A 17,741-nucleotide genomic window follows, 5' to 3' on the forward strand; every position below is an offset into this window, starting at 1 on the left:
AGCCTGAAAACCACTGTTTCCAACCCAACTTTTCCACTGGAAGCAGAATTCAGGATGTCAGTCTGAGATAATGAACTAACTCTCTCTCTCTCTCTCTCTCTCTCTCTCTCTCTCTCTCTCTCTCTCTCTGTGTGTGTGTGTGTGTGTGTGTGTGTGTGTGTGTGATTTATTTGCACACCACCTTGAAAGAATCAATTGTATAGCTGAATTGGGGGTTTTTAAGGACCCCACATATTCCATACATTAAACTTACATACATTAAACAGGACTCTTACATTTGAATTGGAAAGAAAACAAGGATGGGAAGATAGAAACATTGGAATGCACATGCTCATTTAGACCCATCTTCTCTTAATTTGAAGTACATGAAGAACTGTTATCCTTCCAATAGATCATGATATAATTCTATAAGAAAAACAAAGAAATGAGATGCATTTTTCCTAGTACTCATAGGTGAACATTTATTGGAGGTTATTTAGTTCCTTTCCTTTCCTTTCTATTTTCATTTTCTTTTCTGTTTTTGAGGGATTTTGCATAGACTTATGGTGGAGCTTTAGTTTAATGGAATGCTGGAAAGAAAGAACCCTGTTGTTTCTTCCTGTTATGCCGTGCAATGACATCGGTTCACAGTTAAGGGCTCCTAGGTGTTGACACTATTTGAAACCATTATCAGAATGTCAATACATTGAAAGGCAAGGCAACAGACCCTCATGAGTTTATTTGCTTTTCCAGTACTACCACTAATTCACACAAATGACTCTGTGTGATTTTTCTGTAGGGAGAAAAACACACACTTACATAATAAGGACATAGAAAGAGACGTGTTGGATCCGACCAAGTGTGTCCAGCATTCTGTTCACACAGTGGCCAGCTAGCTCAACCAGCTGTCTATGGGAAGCCCAGAAGTCGGGCATGTGTGCAATAGCTCCTTCCAGTCTGTGCTTCCCAGCGACTGGTATCCCAAGGCAAATTACCTCTGATATAGCAGGTGAAATTTGGCCACCACATTGGTAGCCCTGTCCTTCATGAATTTGTCTAATTCTTTTTTAAAGCCATCCAGGTCGGTGGCTATCATTACATCTTGCATGCAGAAGTGAAATTCCATAGTTTAACTAAACAGTATAAGCAAGTGCTTCCTTTTGTCTGTCTTTATCTTCCATCAATCTGCTTCATGGGATGAGCCTAACCCTAGTGTGGGACAGGGAGAAAAATATGGCCCTAACCAGCTTCTCCACACCATGCAGAATTTTGTACAGATGCTTTGTTGTTGTTAGTTGCAAAGTCGTGTCCGATCCATCGTGACCTCATGGACAACACTCCTCCAGGCCTTCCTGACCTTCACCATTCCCTGGAGTTCACTTAAGCTCACACCGACTACTTCAGTGACTCCATCTAGCCATCTCATTCTCTGCCATCCCCTTCTTTTTCAGTCAATCGTTCCCAGCATTAGGGTCTTCTCCAATGAGTCCTTCCCTCTCATTAGGTGGCCAAAATATTGAGTTTCATCTTCAGGATCTGCCCTTCTAAAGAACAGTCAGGGTTGATCTCCTCTAGGACTGACTGGTTTGATTGCCTTGCGGTCCAGGGGACTCGCAGGAGTCTCCTCCAGCACCACAATTCAAAGGCCTCAATTCTTTGGTGCTCAGCCTTCCTTATGGTCCAGCTTTCACAGCCATGCATTGCAACTGGGAAAACCATAGCCTTGACTATACACACTTTTGTCAGCAGGGTGATGTCTCTGCTTTTTAGTATGCTGTCTAGATTTCTCCTGGCAATCTACAACCTTAAAAAAAGTTGACCACACTAAATAATTTGGTGCTCTGAGCAAATGTGGCCATCTTACTGCTCACTATATGAAGAAGTGCTTATATATAGCTATTTTGGAGCTGTACTTTGTGTGCCCTCTGTGTGGCTACAGCTGAGCAGGCTTAATGCTTTGCTTCTTTATTAGAAACACCTATGTAATAGTTGCTACATTCTGTCCAGGTAGGGGAATCACTTTGAATATTGTTTGATGGGCCTGGAGCAGGCAAATTCAATTCTGATGAGTAGTACCTTCTAACTGGGTTGAAAAGAGCAACTAGGAAATAACAGTTAAGAGTTGACAGTTATAGTTAGGCGTCCATTTATTATTTATTTGATTTATTTATTAGCTTTATACGGCACCTTTTTTCTTACAAAGACCTCAAAGCAACATCCTGGTAGGTGTGCCCAGTCGTCATGTCAGGAATTGAGGCCTCCATGACCGCTGCACAAGCAGCTTCTAGATCATGTGCAACAGCCCTGATTTGTATTGGTGCACGTGAAGTAGACCAAAGTCTAGGATGTGCAACCTTCATTCTGAGAGCATTTACAGACTTCCTCTCTGCTCAGCTTGCTCTCTAAGCCAGGGCCTTCTGTGAGAGGAAGTCCATGAACGCCAGAGGGACTGATTCCGCAGAGCTTTGATGCATGCCTAGAAGTGTCCTCCTGGCCCTCTCTGGAGAAGGCTTAGGAGAACGTGACTCCTCCCAGCTGCTGCTAGTCTTGGCCAAGAGGGATTGCCAGGACACCCCTTTCTGACAGCTGTTACCAAATGCTGCTTGGGCACTTTGGGGGAGCTGTCATCCCTGGTCAGCTCTGCTCAGTCCTTCCATGGTGCACCTTGGAATACCAATAGGAGGACATGGGAGCGGGGAGGTGCCCAACCATCTGTTATGTTCATCGGGGTGCTGAGGCAAGCGAGCCAGAGTGTGTAGCTTTCTGTATGGTTTTACTGTGAAGACTCCAAGTCCTTCTAGTCTAGATACTAGAGTGCAGATAGATAGACATAGCTGCCTGATTCAAACAGATGCATACAATGATGCAACAAGGCAGATTTTGGGGTGCACCAGTGGATGATAAACTTGGTATATGTGGGACACCAGAAGTGGAAGGGCTGTCCTACTATTTACTGGAATGGAGGGTATATCTCTGCTATAAGGAACATGATTTAACTCAGTTTCTTGGTGACATGCCAACCAGGTAGCTGAAGATAAGCTGTTTTTTCCTCTTACAAGAATCTAATCAGCTTATGACTCAGAAAGTTGCCCTCTGCGCTGTTAAGACAGCCAACTTAAGTTAAAATGAGAAAGATAAAATCACCTGATTAAATGAGCCAGTCACATTTAAAAAGGGATTAGGGTCTCAGTGAGCTTATTAAAACTTACTTAGTAAAAGGAATGTCTTTTCTTCTCTTTTTAAATGATTTAAATATTTTTTATTATTATTGCTCCAGTTTTAGACTTTATCTTAAAGTCTATGTAGCTATTACTTGTTTTTAATGCATGCTTGTTGAGTCTGAAATATTAGCACAATGACATGCTTTGTAAAATGTAATGAGAATTGATCTTGAAATTCTATCTGAGGAATAAAATTATTCCAATTTAGTTTGCTGAGCAGAGCTTTGGCTAGAAGTTACTACAAACCAAAGAAAAATTGGTCCATAACTTACCAGCACATTGGAAGAAACAGAAGTGAGAGGGGCTGACTCTTGTTCATGGACACATACTAGTCATACTAGTGACATAATTGTATTCAACAGTTGCAATCTGATTGTTGGGCTTCTCAGCAAAGGAATAGATTGTGTGAGTACGCAGGCAGGGGTCAATGTTGTCATGCTTGTTGCACCAAAGGCCCAGCTGGTGAAGTAACATGACAGCACATAGGCAGAAACTACCAAGAAAAATGGAAACAACTATTATGAATCTTGAAGTAATAGAAAGCCAGGATGGATGGTCCGGAGAAGAAAGGTGGGCATGTCTTTTATTAAGCTATAATAGCAACAGTTTATGCACCAGCTTGTTCTTAACGTATACTGTATATTTTGCATGTAATTAGACAAAGGGAGTGATTGCTGGGAAATTGGGGAGGAAAAATGACATTTTTCCTACAGATACAAGTATGCAGTTTGACCCACATCAGTGCAATGAGACTTAGAGGCCACTAGAAAGAAGGTACATAGAACAGGTGATCACAGAGAAAAGGAACAGAGAGCTTGAAAGACTGAAGAACAGAAGAGTAGGTTTGTACCACACGATGCGCAACACATTGTGGGTGACAAAACATGGTTAGTTGTGCCATTTGATCTTAGATTCTATCCCACAAATTGGCTTATTCACGGGCAGCAAGTCACTCTGACAGCTCACAGTTTGTGCTAGGGGTTGTTTCCGAGCACAAATGCATAATTGTATTATGCATAATGCATAATACATGATGCATTAGTGTCTTGTCTGAACCTGGGTAACCAACCTCATTGTGGGTGAAGCCAAGTGGTAAACAAGCCTCTTGGCAAAGTCCTCTTGCCAAGCTTGCCTGGGCCACCACCTTCATCCTGTAGATGCCCCGCTAGCAAAACTGGGTTAGCAATCTCAGTGGCTTTCCCCACCATTTGCCAGTTTCCCCCTTTTTTCTCTTTTTAAAGAGATTGCTTTTTGCAAGCTCCAATCCGACAGGTAGTGACAGCCCCCTCAAAGTGCCAGCGTGGTTCATCAACACTTTTTTAAAACCAAAATGCCCGATTTGTTTCTGAATTTTTTTCCTAGTTGGACTTACAAAAGTGCACACTTGTGAGTTCCTGGGTCTGAGATGGCCAGCCAAGAGTTCTTGATAGCTATCAAAAGTCAAGCCATGAATGATCTTTGCTTGAGAAAACAGGGTGGCTGCTACATAAATTGTCATAGAGGGTGGCAAGATCCCTCTGTGGGGTTTTCTGGACTTGACTCCTCTCAGGTTCTTCTCACTTTTTCTCTTTGGGTCAATTCCCAAGAGGAATGCCTGCTGTTCTTTGACTATATATACATATATCTAAAATGCTTTTGACAAAATATGCATTTTGACATAGTTTGAGAACAAGAACCTGCGCTACAACAGACAGGAAACTTTGAAATTCAGTATGGGCATTGTAGGCCATTTTTGGTCAAAACTTGGATAGATCACACCTTAAACCAGGGGTCTCAAACTCAACTTACCTGGGGGCAGTCTGGGTGAGGCTGGGCCGCATCAAGCGGTGGTGGTGGGCTGCTCATCCCGTGTCCGGCCCGGGCGCCGCCGGCGCTTTGAAGGCCACAGGGCCCCTCCCCAGTGCCCCACCCGTCCCAGCAACTGGCCCGCGGGCCGCGAGTTTGAGACCCCTGCCTTAAACCTATAAGCTTGTGAATACTTCCTTGGGAGTAAGTCCCATTAAACTCAATGAGCCTTACTTCTAAGAAGCATGCCTTGGACTGCACTGTAAGGCAAGATAAGAACGATACCATTGATATCCGAATGGTCTTTCCCCCACTAAATTATGGCCAAGATGCAAGTTCTGGACTGATTTGATCTAGGACCCACTTGTTCATTTTTTGGTTAGTCCAGGATATTTGCAAAGCTCTCCTCCAGCACCATGTTTTGAATGCACCAATTTTTCTTCCTGCCAGCTTTCACAGCCATACAACAGTGATTGGGAATATCATGGTGTGAATGATCTTGGCCTTGGTCTCTAGAGAAACATCCTTACATTTGATTATAATCTTTTCTAGTTCCTTCATTGCTGCCTTTCTGAGTCTCAGTCTTTTCAAATTACTTGACTGCAGTCTCCATTCAAATTGATGACTGAGCCAAGGTATGCAACATCTTTCACAATTTTGATTTCTTAATCCAAGGACATTAGTTTCTTCCTTAGTACAGGAGTAGCAAAATACATTTACTGACAATCATCAATTGCTACAGGATGTCCAATTAGGCTGTCATTTGTCTGTGTTTCTTATTCCTCACTCATCCATTAAAACTATTTTAAAAACAGAATGGTAACAAGAAAAATAGTTGAGTGACTTATGGCATGGGGAATATTACTCACTGTTATTTAGCCAGGTTTTCTCTTGTGAAGAAGAACTATCAGAGATGAAATGATACTTATGTTAATTTGAAATTTGCTTGTATGCCATATCCTATACAGAAATTTTAATTTTAATTTGAAATTCAGATTTTAACTTGACATTGCTCCCAGCATTCCAATGTTGCAGACTTTGTATATCTTTGTTTTTGGCTGTTGATCTTGACATTTCAACTACCTTTGCATAAAAACTAAAAACCAATGCACTGGATTATGATGGAAGGAGAGAGAGCACAGGGCTGAGTAATGGGAAGCAACTTAAAAAATCCAGGGCCACCTGGCCAACCTCAACTTTGTTGATCTCTGAAGGCTGATTCTAAGCACATCTGAAGAGATGAAAGCACTGCAGCTCACAGCAATCCCCAGCCACTGTGGGAAGTATGCACAGGATTGCCTGTGAACAAGGTAATAAGGTACTCAAAGTGGTTTACATAATTCTCCTCTCCATCTCAATCTTAGCCTTACAATAACAGCCCTGTGAGGTAGGTTAAGCTGAGAGTTTGCGACTGGCCCAAAGTCACCCAGCTAGATCTTCTGAGTCCAAGGTCCTGCATGCTTAAGCACTGCACCACACTGGATGCTGCAGGTGGCAGAATATTTTGGCTGGCCTTAGGAACTAAATGGGCTCTTCAGCTTGGGAGGTGGGTGTGCTGCTTCCTCTCCTGTCTCAGTTGGAAAGTGTTTTGGGTCATCTCTCTTGGTTGCTACTATAATTTTTTAAAAATCCCTTATAAGATTGTCTTTCATACATCTAATCAGTTAGGTATGTGAGCTATGTACTTTCACTTAGAATTAAATCACTATTACAACTTAAAAAATACTCTATGTGTTGTTAGTTTTACAGTTTTTTTTGCACATTTTGTCATTTACTTTCTGGTTGTAAAGTGTTGAAGCAGAAACGGGATCCTGTGTATGTTTATAGCATGGTGAGAAAATGTGATCATGGGATTCAGTTTATTATAAACACATACTGAATGGAATGTGAATATATTGGGAGAAAGAAACCACAGAGTACTGTTGGAATGCAATGCATCTTTATTTATCACGTTGCACACTTCCTTCCTTTCTCTATATCAGCGAAGAGCAGGTGTATGTGGTGGCTGCAGTCCTCATGGCCAATTGCAGCAGGAACAGCTGGAGTCAAAAACAAGGCCAGTCTGGCAATTCTGGTAGTAGGTCCGCCCGTTCACACAATGAAAAAATCCATTACTGTGGGAGGGATCTGGGTAGAGGCCATTGGCTTTCCCACTGCAGAAGTTGCCTTTGCTACCGCCAGAACTTCCACTGCCACCAGAAGATGGGGCTGCAGTTGCAGGCTGGTTGGCATTGGTGCCGAGGGTTGTTGCTGGCACCTTGCAGTCTGAAAGAAAGATGAGAGCAGAGTTGCAACTTATTTTCCCAGAAGGTTTATATCTTCCAGTGGGTGGCAGACAGGGGAGTGGAATACCAAGTTCCTTGGAAAGAATACAGAGTTCACTCCTAAAATAGTTTCATAATTAAAGTAGCTTTTGGATCAGTGCCTGATTCTGTGTAATCTTGGAAGCTAAGCAGGGTTAGACCTAGTTGAAATCTGGATGGGTGACTTAAAATGTGAACTGTCCAAGAGCTCTGACTACAAGTGGCATAAAAATGTTAGGCAATAACAATAATAAGTACTCATTTGTTGGTGGACTTGAGAAGTAAAATTCCTAGTTATGGGAAGTGAGTGTGGGACAGGAGAAAACAGTGGTCCCCATTCTTGGCAAAGTACAATGTGCAGATTTAAAGTATTACAATAAAATATTGCATGGAGATGGACAAAAATCTATCAATTTTATGCAAGCAGGACTTAAAATTAGAAGTGCTGTTGGTAGCTTTTAGGGCAAAAGCAAGTGAAGTAAGATGCACCTTTGACATGTATGTTTTAAAAATGCAAGTATCCGTTACTTATGGAGACTCTAGCAGGTGGGGAGCTGAGAATTTAATCTATTCTTCCACCAAGGTGGTCCTGGGGAAAGATCTCCTCACTGAAGTTTAAGAATCAATGAGTTGTCATGCACAAATGGAAAAGAGTGAGGCCTCTGCCTGAAGCATGTCAGTCTCCTCTGCTTTGATGGTACAACATGTATCAGCTGCTTTGTAAATGGTACTGCATGAACCTTGATTGTTGGGTTGTTTAGGGGCTGAATAACCCTGCAGCTCACCAAGGGTTTTTGTTAGGTTAACTGCAAGGTTGCTTGGCCCCAAAACAAACCAGCAGTCTGAGTGTGTACACCATGCCCCGCAATCTCTGAAGGAGCTGATTGTGGGTTGTTGAGTGAAAGCGGCAACGCTCTGCGGACAGTGCATCTGTTCTGTCCATGTGTGACACCCTGTCAGTTTTTATACTGATCAGATCTTACATGTGAACCAGTCAGTATATGAACTGGAAGGAATCCCCCATTGGTGCAAAATGGTCTCAGAGGAAATAAGCCTGAAAGTGTGAAGACGGGCAGAGGGAGGGAATCAGCTACCGTATTTCATATAAATTAGTACAAAATGGTCTCTCCCAACCTAGTGCAGTCTAAATACATTGAACAATAGTCCCCATCAGCCCTAGCAGTTTCAGACATGTCATACCCTTTGCTTTATCCTAATACCCACAGCACATTACTCACTTGGTGTGGTGACTCCCAGTGCAGATTTCAGGGCATTCATTAGAGGGTATTTGCCTTCCCCACAGAATGTGCCAGTGAAGTCATCCAGATCAATAGCCCATACCATAGCTCCTCCAAAGTTGTTCTCCAACAGCCACTTAGCCTGTGGATTACACAGTTCATCAGATGGTTGCAAAAGGCTCCTTGAGAATCAGAACTGTTCTTTTCCTTGCATTATAACTAGGGAGGATAAATTGCCTCAATTTATCCTTCTGCACTGTGGGACTAGAACGCATCTAAACTTCCTGTTACAGGTTATAAGTCAAACATTGGCTTTAGAAGGAATATGAGAACCTTCAGCCCATGTTCTAAGTAATTAAGGCACAATTTGTAACATATTTAGACCAAAAAAGGCCCTATAACTCCCATGCATCCCCCAGCCAGCCATGCTGGAAGCTGTAAGGAAAGCTAAGGGTTGCTGGACATTTTTCCTGTCTAAACATGCATAATTTCACTGATTGGGAAGTAAATCCCACTAAATTCTGTGGAATTTACTTTCAAGACAGCATGCTTCGTAATTGCACTGGTAGAGGCATAAATCTCAGTAGGTCCCAACCCTCTGTATGTGTTGACAAGCAAAGAGTCCTTACAACACCTAGCATCCTTTTTTCCTGTCTACACATTACCACTACCTGCTGCTGCTTCCACCCCATTTTTCCATTTCAAATTAAGGTTTCTTGCTGGATTAGTTGTACTTGGGGTCCAAACAGAGAATGGGATGGCGTAGTAAGGTGAAGTAGATAATCGGTGTTCCTTGTACACTGACATCACTGGAGTCAAACAAAGCTAATTTGGGAAATAGGTGAACAGATTTGAAATAGTTGCTAAAAACTTCTAAAATGGGTGGCACACGTGGGAAGCTGTATGTGAGTGGTTTTGACACTGCTGAAAAGCATCACAAAACAAAAGGAAAAATCCTCAGCACAGTTAACTCAGACCTAAAAACAACTCTTCCTTGTCTTTTTCTCCTTCCATTTTCAAAGAGTGGTTGAATAAGCTACTAATAGGGGCACAAAATGGAGTCAGGAAAGAAGCTTACCTTGATGGCAAAACTCTTAGGGTTGTCATAGCCAATCCATTGATTTCCATTATAGGCATAAGGCACTTCCTGGGGTGCGTTCCATACGACAGTGGCACCATTCTTCAGGAAGGTACAGACCTGTGGGAACAATAGGTCTCATTAAGCATCAATGGAAACATCTGCTCTGTTTCCATTGCTCATAAAGTGAGCTAAACTGTGTTAGATTATTTCTAACTTTGTCCGTTCCACCTGCCTGTGGGCACCAAAGAACCATGGAAGTCACACAGAAGCTTAGGGAGATTTGACTTTTCTGCAAAGATTACATGCTACACACTCACTTTAGCTGCCACAGTGAAACCAGAGGCTTGTAAAGCCATCCTTAAAACAACATCCTGTACAATATCTGTACATCAGGTCTTTTTTGCTTCTTTTGTACAGAAAGAAAAACAGAAACAATGCCTCCAAATAATTAAAAAAGCCTGAAACTATACAAAAGAATCTAGAACTATAACAACATTGGGTAACAAGTCCAACTGAAAGATTGGAAAAAATCGCAGTACATAGACTAGCCACTTGAAAATATTCATTGTATCATAACAAATAATTTTTGATGTTGACAAAATGTTCATATCAGCGGACACATCAGTGTTTAAGACCTGTGAGAACTAATCAGTGTTTTACCTCAAAATATGCCAGTGTCCCAGCTTCTTGGGTGTAGGCTCCAGCTTTTCCTGGCCCAGAGGTTGGAGCATCCAGACCATGGTTCGAGGGGTTGGTGAGGGTGAAGGTACGAGCGTAGGCTCCAAAGCCCACCATCAGCTTCTCAGCTGGTGCACCATTCTTCTTCCAGTAGTTCATAGCATAGTCCTGGTGGAGTAATCAGGAAGTGATTCTAAACCACTGGATGTGTAAGATATGTCTGAAGATATTAGAACAAGTTTCACTTCTGTACAGTTACTTACCACATTAAAGTAAATATAAGAGCCTTGGTCTTCAGGCCCTGCAAACAGAGGGCTGTTCTCACCCGTGAAACCTTCCCAGGATCCTCTGAGGTCATAGGTCATCACATTGATCAGGTCCATGTACCTTAGGGGAAAAAAGCAAATATCCAAATATAGCTGCACATGCAGATGTAGCAGCCACAGTGAGGCAGGTTGTCTTCCTTTGATTGCTGCTGCTTTTGGTGTTCCATGTTTCATGCAAGCATTGAGGCAGGAACACTGCCATTCCTCAGCTAGTATGTGAGGATAGCCATCATGTCCCAAAGGGTGGCATTTTCACTGGACTTAGGAAAAGGGAGCAAGCAACTCACAGGCTCCCTAAACCAAAAGCTCCCAATTCCTACCATAGTGGGGACTGTGGTAGATGTCCTGTGCTGTGGCACAATTGCAAACTGAACAACCTTGTCCTGAATCTGACACTAATGCCTGTTCACTCCCCGCCCCCATGTTTATATTGTTTATAAAGGGATAAGGTATACATATGCATCTTACTTAGACATTTGTGGGATCTGGTAAGCTGTTTCGATGGTGCCCACTCCAGCAGACACAGCAGCAGAGATCAGCAGTCTGGGTTTGTTGACCTGAGAAGCCTCCTGCTCAAAAGCTTCATACATTTCCTGTTATTGGAAGAACCAATTGTAAGTAGATAGCCTTATAAGAACAAAAAACCCATGACTTTTTTCAACTGTATGTCTACACGTATGCATTTCTTTGTGTGTATGGAAGAATTCATTTAGTTGTGTCAGAATATATGGCCTCCGCACTGATAAAAAAGCTTACAATTTCCTGACATTTAGGTTACAAGAAGGTGGCATGTCAGAATGCAAGGCTTTCTGTATAGGATTGCAGCCAAATACTGTAATCGTATGCACACTTACATTAGAGGACGTATTACTAAACTCAAAGGCACCAGCTTATGAGTAGATATGCCTAGGATTGTACTGTAAGAATTTTATAGGGAACATTTCAAAAATAACTGCAGTGTAGTTACTGAAAGATATTTTATTACTCTGTGAAAATTTGAGGGAATGAATAGAATGTTTAGAATGTCAGAGCATCTCCCATGCATGTAAACACAAAGTAGTTAATTTCTGATAACATGCTTAAAGGTAGCCTTCCATAAATACGTTCCAAAAAAGGTGTTCAGAGCACACTTGAAAGTATGGTTATATGTACACAGCACCACCAGAAGCTTTAGGTGCATCACAGACTGCAATGTGGTAAATGCTCACTATGCCTGCCTGATTGAATTTTAAACAGTCATTTCCATTACTGCCATATGTCATGGCCTCTTGGTGTCCATATAGGAATGAAGACCATGGTGGGCATATCTCTCACTCACTTAAAGGTGAGAAAACCCCACATTCAACCCGTTTCTCTGTTGCTATTGACCTTCCATATTGCAATATCCTTCCCATCATTTGCCTCAATCCATTAACCTCTCAAGTTCTAATGGCATTTCTAATAAATGTGATGAAGTTTATGGGGAATGTGAGTAGGGGAGATGTGAGAAAAGCCATATCCAGTCCCAAAGATATGGGGCTGTTATTTCTCAGATGCTAATGATTCTCCTGTCTGGTTAGATTAATAGCACTGGGATGAATTCCAGAACAAATCTCATTCCATTGCTAGAGGGATATCTAGTCCATCTGAGACTGAGAGAGCACATTGCCAAAGCCAACCTTAAGCAAGACTGTGAAAAGTTGATTGGTATCAGCAGGGCTGCCTCTGTTGCCAGGATATTCCCAGTCAATGTCCAACCCATCAAAATCATACTTGCGTAAGAAGGAGATAGCAGACTGAATAAAGGTCTGGCGGTTTTGGGCAGAGGAAACCATGTCAGAAAACCTGCAAGATAAAGCAAAGCACTCAGAAAAGAAATGATCAATTTCACAAATTACTTTTGTCTTCATTGTTTGGAACAGCTTTCTTTCTTCTTATGGAAAGCATCATTTTTCCTATTTGCACACTCAGGCTGCTTCTCATGGATTCAGCTTAGTACAGAAGTGTGTGTGTGTGTGCGCGCGCATGTGCAAAATGTAACTTAGAATGTTACATTAAGTACCTGTTCTGGGCCCTTCAAGCATTAAGAAACAAAATAGGCATCAGTTTCCAGAAGCACACCACAGGCAGAGAGAGAGAGAGGGAGGGAGGGAGGGAGGGAGGGAGGGAGGGAGGGAGGGAGAGAGAAGAGCTTTAGGCACTACAGGAGGAAATTTTCTCCTGCTTTTCTGTTACAAAACCTCTAGGTGGCACTGTGCCACAATGGAATACTGCAAGCACACAAGAGGCAATCATGTTTTCTTTTGCTTTGATAATTAAATGCTCCTTTTCTCTAATATAAAAACAACTTGATCAAAGCACTAGTGTGATGCAGAAGTACAGGCAAAATTAATAAAGATCCATGAATAAGAATGATGAGTGTGCATCAGGTAGACAAGCAGGGAGAGGGAGAGGGAGAAAGAGAGGGATGGATGTTACCAGCATGCTCACATCACAGCATTTCTACCAGACTTCCTCAACCAGATACCCCCTAGAAGTGCTGGGTTACACCTTATAACATCCTGTCAGTTAGGAATGCTTAAATTTATAATCATTTACATCTAGAGGACACCGTGCTGAGGAAGGCTGTATTCTTGTGTGTGTGAAAGCTTTCTTAAGAATCTGGAAGAAGGAACAGCAACCTTCAGCTTATGTGCAGAGTTATGCATGAAGGAAACATGGCAGCTACTTCTGAGCAAGGTTTACGAGCATGAAATGAAAAATAAGCCATTCAGAATGCACATAATGGAAGACCTTACTTTTGGGTACCAAAGTTCCAACCTCCAACAGACAGCAAAGTTTTCAGGTCAGGATTGCTGTGAGGGGAAAACATTTGAGCAGTCAACAAAACCTCAAAAAACAAACAAACAAACAAAACAAAACAAAACAAAAACATTCATATAAAAGCCCAGAAAGTGGACTTGGCAGATCCTAAGAGGGCCCTGGAGCCATTAAGATTTGCACTGGAGGGCAGTTACTCATGAAGCATTCATACGCGTTGCAATTTTCTCTTTTATGCAAACCATGCATGCAGTGCCCTCTTGAGTATGAACGTGTAGCCGCTTGCCCCATCATGGTATCCTCCAGATCTGTTGGATCACGACTCTCTGTGTGGCTTATGGGAACTGTAGGCCAACACATCCAGAGGGCACGGGTTGAGAAGGACCGACCTGTAGCAACTTTAGCTAAAAGTGTTTTTGACCCTTCATGGTTCTTGCATCATGCATATCTGTTGTTCATGCAGGACAGATAGCAAAAGGCAGACATATTATTTAAATTCTATAGCCAGTGCAAAAACCAGGTGCAATCTGAGAAAAAAATTAATGCCATGGAGGTCAACATGCATTAGGCATAACACTTAATCTCTATTGTTCTTTGGATTCCCCCCATTGTTTTTAATGTATTTATTATCTTACTAGGTTTTGAGTCCATTGATCCCAGCATAGAGAGCCACGTCATTCCACTCAGTCGTCTGGATCTGGTTGTTAGTCATGCCAGCAAAAGCATAGATCACATGAGTACATAGGCATGGGTCAAGATCTTCAGGCATGTAGCGTGCAATTCCAGGTCTGTACTGGCTCCAGTTGGTGAAGTAGCATACAATATTGGTAGATGCACCTATATTTTGGATGGTAGAAGTTGGTTGACACATGCTAGTTAATAACTGGATTTGGAAAAAAAGCAATTTCGATGTATTAATTTTTGCCAGGACTTGAAAGAAACATGGTAGAACTTACCCAGCTGGAGGTGCACCAGGAGAACCAGACCTGTAAAAGAAAAGTGCAAAAATCACACATAAAAGTAAGGTGTGTGTTTTTCTTAGTTCATCTGACTACAAGTGGTGGACATACATCTATGCTACAAACATTTTCTTTTAAACCTGATGCGTGGCTTCCCCAAAAATAATTCTCAGTGTGGGAGTTTCTAAGAACACTGTCAGGATCAGGGGCTGAGAGATCCTGCGAGTACTTGCAGAACCACGAACACCTTTGCAGGCACTTGCAAGGAACAGCTGAGGAACATTAATGCCACTGCATGAAGATCAGCATAAAGGGCCTCCCTTCTGGCACAGCAACACAAGTTTGTGTGTCTCTCGTATCCCAGTCTGAGCTTTCCTTCATCCTTGTCTCTAGTCAGGCTCTGATTCCCAGGTGTGTACACCCTTTCTCCCTGAGCTTGCCTTGTTTTTGAATGTGATTGTCTTTCTGGAACTTGACCTTTGGACTTGACCTTTGGATTGAGATATCATGGACTCTGTTTGCTTGGATCTATTATCTCCCTGTCTTTGACCCTGGGCTGTTAAACAAGCATGCCTCTTCTGGCACTCTGATCCTAACTGGAGGATTCTGCCCTGCTTCTGTGCCCTAGTCTTGGTGTTCCAACCTTAGTTGCCTGCTGCCCATGCCCTGGATTTTAGAAATACTTGGTTAAAAATCCCAAATCCTTTTCACATAACTATAAATTCCAGGTTTCCCTGGGGATATAGAGAATCATTCGGAGTGCAGTTCGATTCATTGTCCCTTCACTGTTTGGAAACTTTGAAATTGTGCATACACTTCATGGTTCTTAAAGTTTTGCTAACTTTGTTCATATAGTACAGTATATTTATTTGTATATACATTAAAGGGATGCAGGTGGTGCAGTGGTTTAAACTACTGTGCTGCTGTGCTTGATTGAAAGGTTGCTGGTTTGAATCTGCACAACGGGGTGAGTTCCCGTTGCTCCGTCCCAGCTCCTGCCAACCTTGCAGTTCGAAAGCATGCAAATGCAAGTAGATGAAAAGGTACCACTTCGGTGGGCAGGTAACAGCATTCCATGCACTTCGGTGTTTAGTCATGCCGGCCACATGACCATGGAGACTGTCTGCGGACAAACGCTGGCTCCCTTGGCTAGGAAACGGAGATGAGCACCGCCCCCTCAAGTCAGACACGACTGGACTTTAATGTCAAGGGGAAACCTTGACATTAAGCAAACAATATAAAATGGTAACTGTCCTGATAGCCACACAGCTATAAAGAGTGAAACTGCACAGCTGTGAGGTTCCCAAACCTGTTTTTCTTACGATGCAGATATACAAAAATGCTGAGTGGGGCCTCCTTAACTGTTCCCATGACTGTTGATTGAGCCCCTGCAGGTTCTCCCCCCACCCCAACTAGTTTCTGATACCAGAAACAAGCCTTGCTGGCAGAAAGGTGGCCCCAGGAGCCATTTGCGAGTGGGGGCAATGGGCAAACATAGGAGAAATCTCTCTCGTTCATTCTCCAGTCCTTCCTCGCAAATCCTGCCCCTTTCACGTTATCCCAGCAAATGTAGGTTTGGAAATACCTTTGCTGAAGTCCCATGCAGTGCTACCCAGAAAGAATTATGCATCATTACAGAACAATATATTCCACTTGAACACATTGATAAGGTTATTTAGCCTTAAACCACATCTGAGACTCTCACCCGTCTTTTTCAGGTATGTAGCGAAGGCACTTCTAAAACTGATCTTCCAGTTTGGAAGTGTTTCTTGGCATCCACATGCCTGACTGGAATTTGAACTTCTTTTACATTTCTTACCCTGCTCTGAGGACTCTTTGCTCCATTTTTCATATTTCTAGAAACACTATTTTTTTTTAGAATGGCCATCAAATGCTGTAGATAACCTATAGAAATGCTGTCAGACTTGAAGAAAATTGGCCAACTCAGTATAAAATAGCTAGAGAACAACACAGATTGATAGATACATGTAACTCTAAGAATTTTTAACTAGTTCATAGCATATGTAAGTCTTTCATACTCACCAGCCAGAAGGATTAGTTTGCCCATTGTGATACCTGTGTACTATGTTGTTCAACCCTTTATCCCCTTTTATAAGATGAGCTTTGTTTCTGTCTCCCGCTGAACATGTGTTACCTCAGATGCCCCCCATTCCAGAAGTTCAATAGAAAGTTAATTTGTAGATAAAACTAAAATAGGTGCTTACTTTGGCAGCTATGGTCACCTTGGAACGTTATCTTTATCCTCAGTTTTCTAAACTTTGGTATCAGTAGGTATACACTGAATGAAACAAACTGTTTTCTATCCCAGGTTCAAAATCTATGTTATACCATTCTACTGGAATTTCCAAAAGAAAATTGGTATTAGATAAGGAAGACAAATTTACATATACCTGTGTGTATGTATATCAGTATCTGAGTCCATTTATCTATATCTGTAATATGTTTGCTTATGTAATTATTGGAATGGAAATACATCTTATGCCATAGAAATAGCATTGGAAGCAAGCCCACACATGACCCAATACGGAATATAAGGAATAACAGTTACTTGGAAAACAAATAAATACTCCTCATGTCAGGTTGGTTTTTCCTTCTTCTTGACATATTAATTACCCTGAAGTGTATTTCAGGCAATTGAAATGCACCTCAAAACTTTGAAGTTATTGTTATGATGAGTATTTTATATATATGGGAAAAAGTAATAATAACTTGGGGAACTGTATTATATAACAATTATTTTTTATTATCTCAACCTCTCTCTCCCTCTCTCCTCTTAACTGACTCCTGTTACAAACAAAGGTTGAAAATACTCCCAGTAATGGGGTAAATGGCTCTGAAGTCACCAGCTCAGTTGCCTGAATGAAAAGGCAGACCACAAAGTTAACGAGCTGGCTTTGTGTGGCACATGCATCCGACCTACAGCAAAGAAGGAGAACATCTAACTCAGTTTCTACTCCCTCTGTGGGGCAAGCTGGAAATGCTTTTCTTCACTTCACTGGGTGGGATCTGGGGGTTCCAGCTGTGCCCAACTAATGATAGGGCAGAGTGGGGGTTCTCAGGCACCATCTCCTGCTCTTCCTTCCTCGGCCCTCTAGCTGTTATCTCAGATATTGTGCACTCTTCTGCACTAAAGGTTCTTGGACCCTCGCACAGGAAACAGCAGGACTGGTTTGATGAAAACGATGAAGAGATCAAGGCCTTACTTGCTGAAAAGCACCGCCTTCACTGTGCTCATCAGAATGACCCGTTGTCAACAGCTAAGAAAAATGCCTTCAACAACGCTCTCAGGACCGTACAGAGCAAGCTTCGCAAGATGCAGGACTCCTGGTTGAGTGCCAAAGCAGATGAAAT

General features: G+C 42.2%; 1 protein-coding gene across 1 annotated transcript; it reads right to left on the reverse strand.

Moving 5' to 3' along the window:
- Positions 1-6,959: 6,959 nt before the first annotated feature.
- LOC123034162 (acidic mammalian chitinase-like) lies at positions 6,960-14,480 on the reverse strand. Its single transcript, XM_044451325.1, has 10 exons — positions 14,367-14,480; positions 14,046-14,247; positions 13,389-13,445; positions 12,270-12,435; positions 11,080-11,204; positions 10,549-10,672; positions 10,268-10,453; positions 9,605-9,724; positions 8,527-8,668; positions 6,960-7,250 (listed from the first exon to the last, which is right to left on the reverse strand). Exons 2-10 carry the CDS (start codon positions 14,177-14,179, stop codon positions 7,000-7,002), a joined length of 1,305 nt encoding a protein of 434 aa, XP_044307260.1. The 5' UTR covers positions 14,180-14,247; positions 14,367-14,480; the 3' UTR covers positions 6,960-6,999.
- Between the last annotated feature and the right edge of the window lie 3,261 nt (positions 14,481-17,741).

This window comes from Varanus komodoensis, unplaced genomic scaffold (assembly GCF_004798865.1).
Source record: "Varanus komodoensis strain SLA01 unplaced genomic scaffold, ASM479886v1 scaffold1, whole genome shotgun sequence".
Lineage (NCBI taxonomy): Eukaryota > Metazoa > Chordata > Lepidosauria > Squamata > Varanidae > Varanus > Varanus komodoensis.

What these genes read in the sequence shown, in the direction of transcription:
- LOC123034162 (XM_044451325.1), bottom strand. Translation starts at nt 14,179, where the DNA reads ATGCCTGAAGATCTTGACCCATGCCTATGTACTCATGTGATCTATGCT. An exon ending in CTTATATTTACTTTAATGTG is followed by an intron (nt 10,454 to 10,548) that starts GTAAGTAACTGT and finishes TTACTCCACCAG; the next exon opens with GACTATGCTATGAACTACTG. An exon ending in CTAAGAGTTTTGCCATCAAG is followed by an intron (nt 8,669 to 9,604) that starts GTAAGCTTCTTT and finishes TGTAATCCACAG; the next exon opens with GCTAAGTGGCTGTTGGAGAA.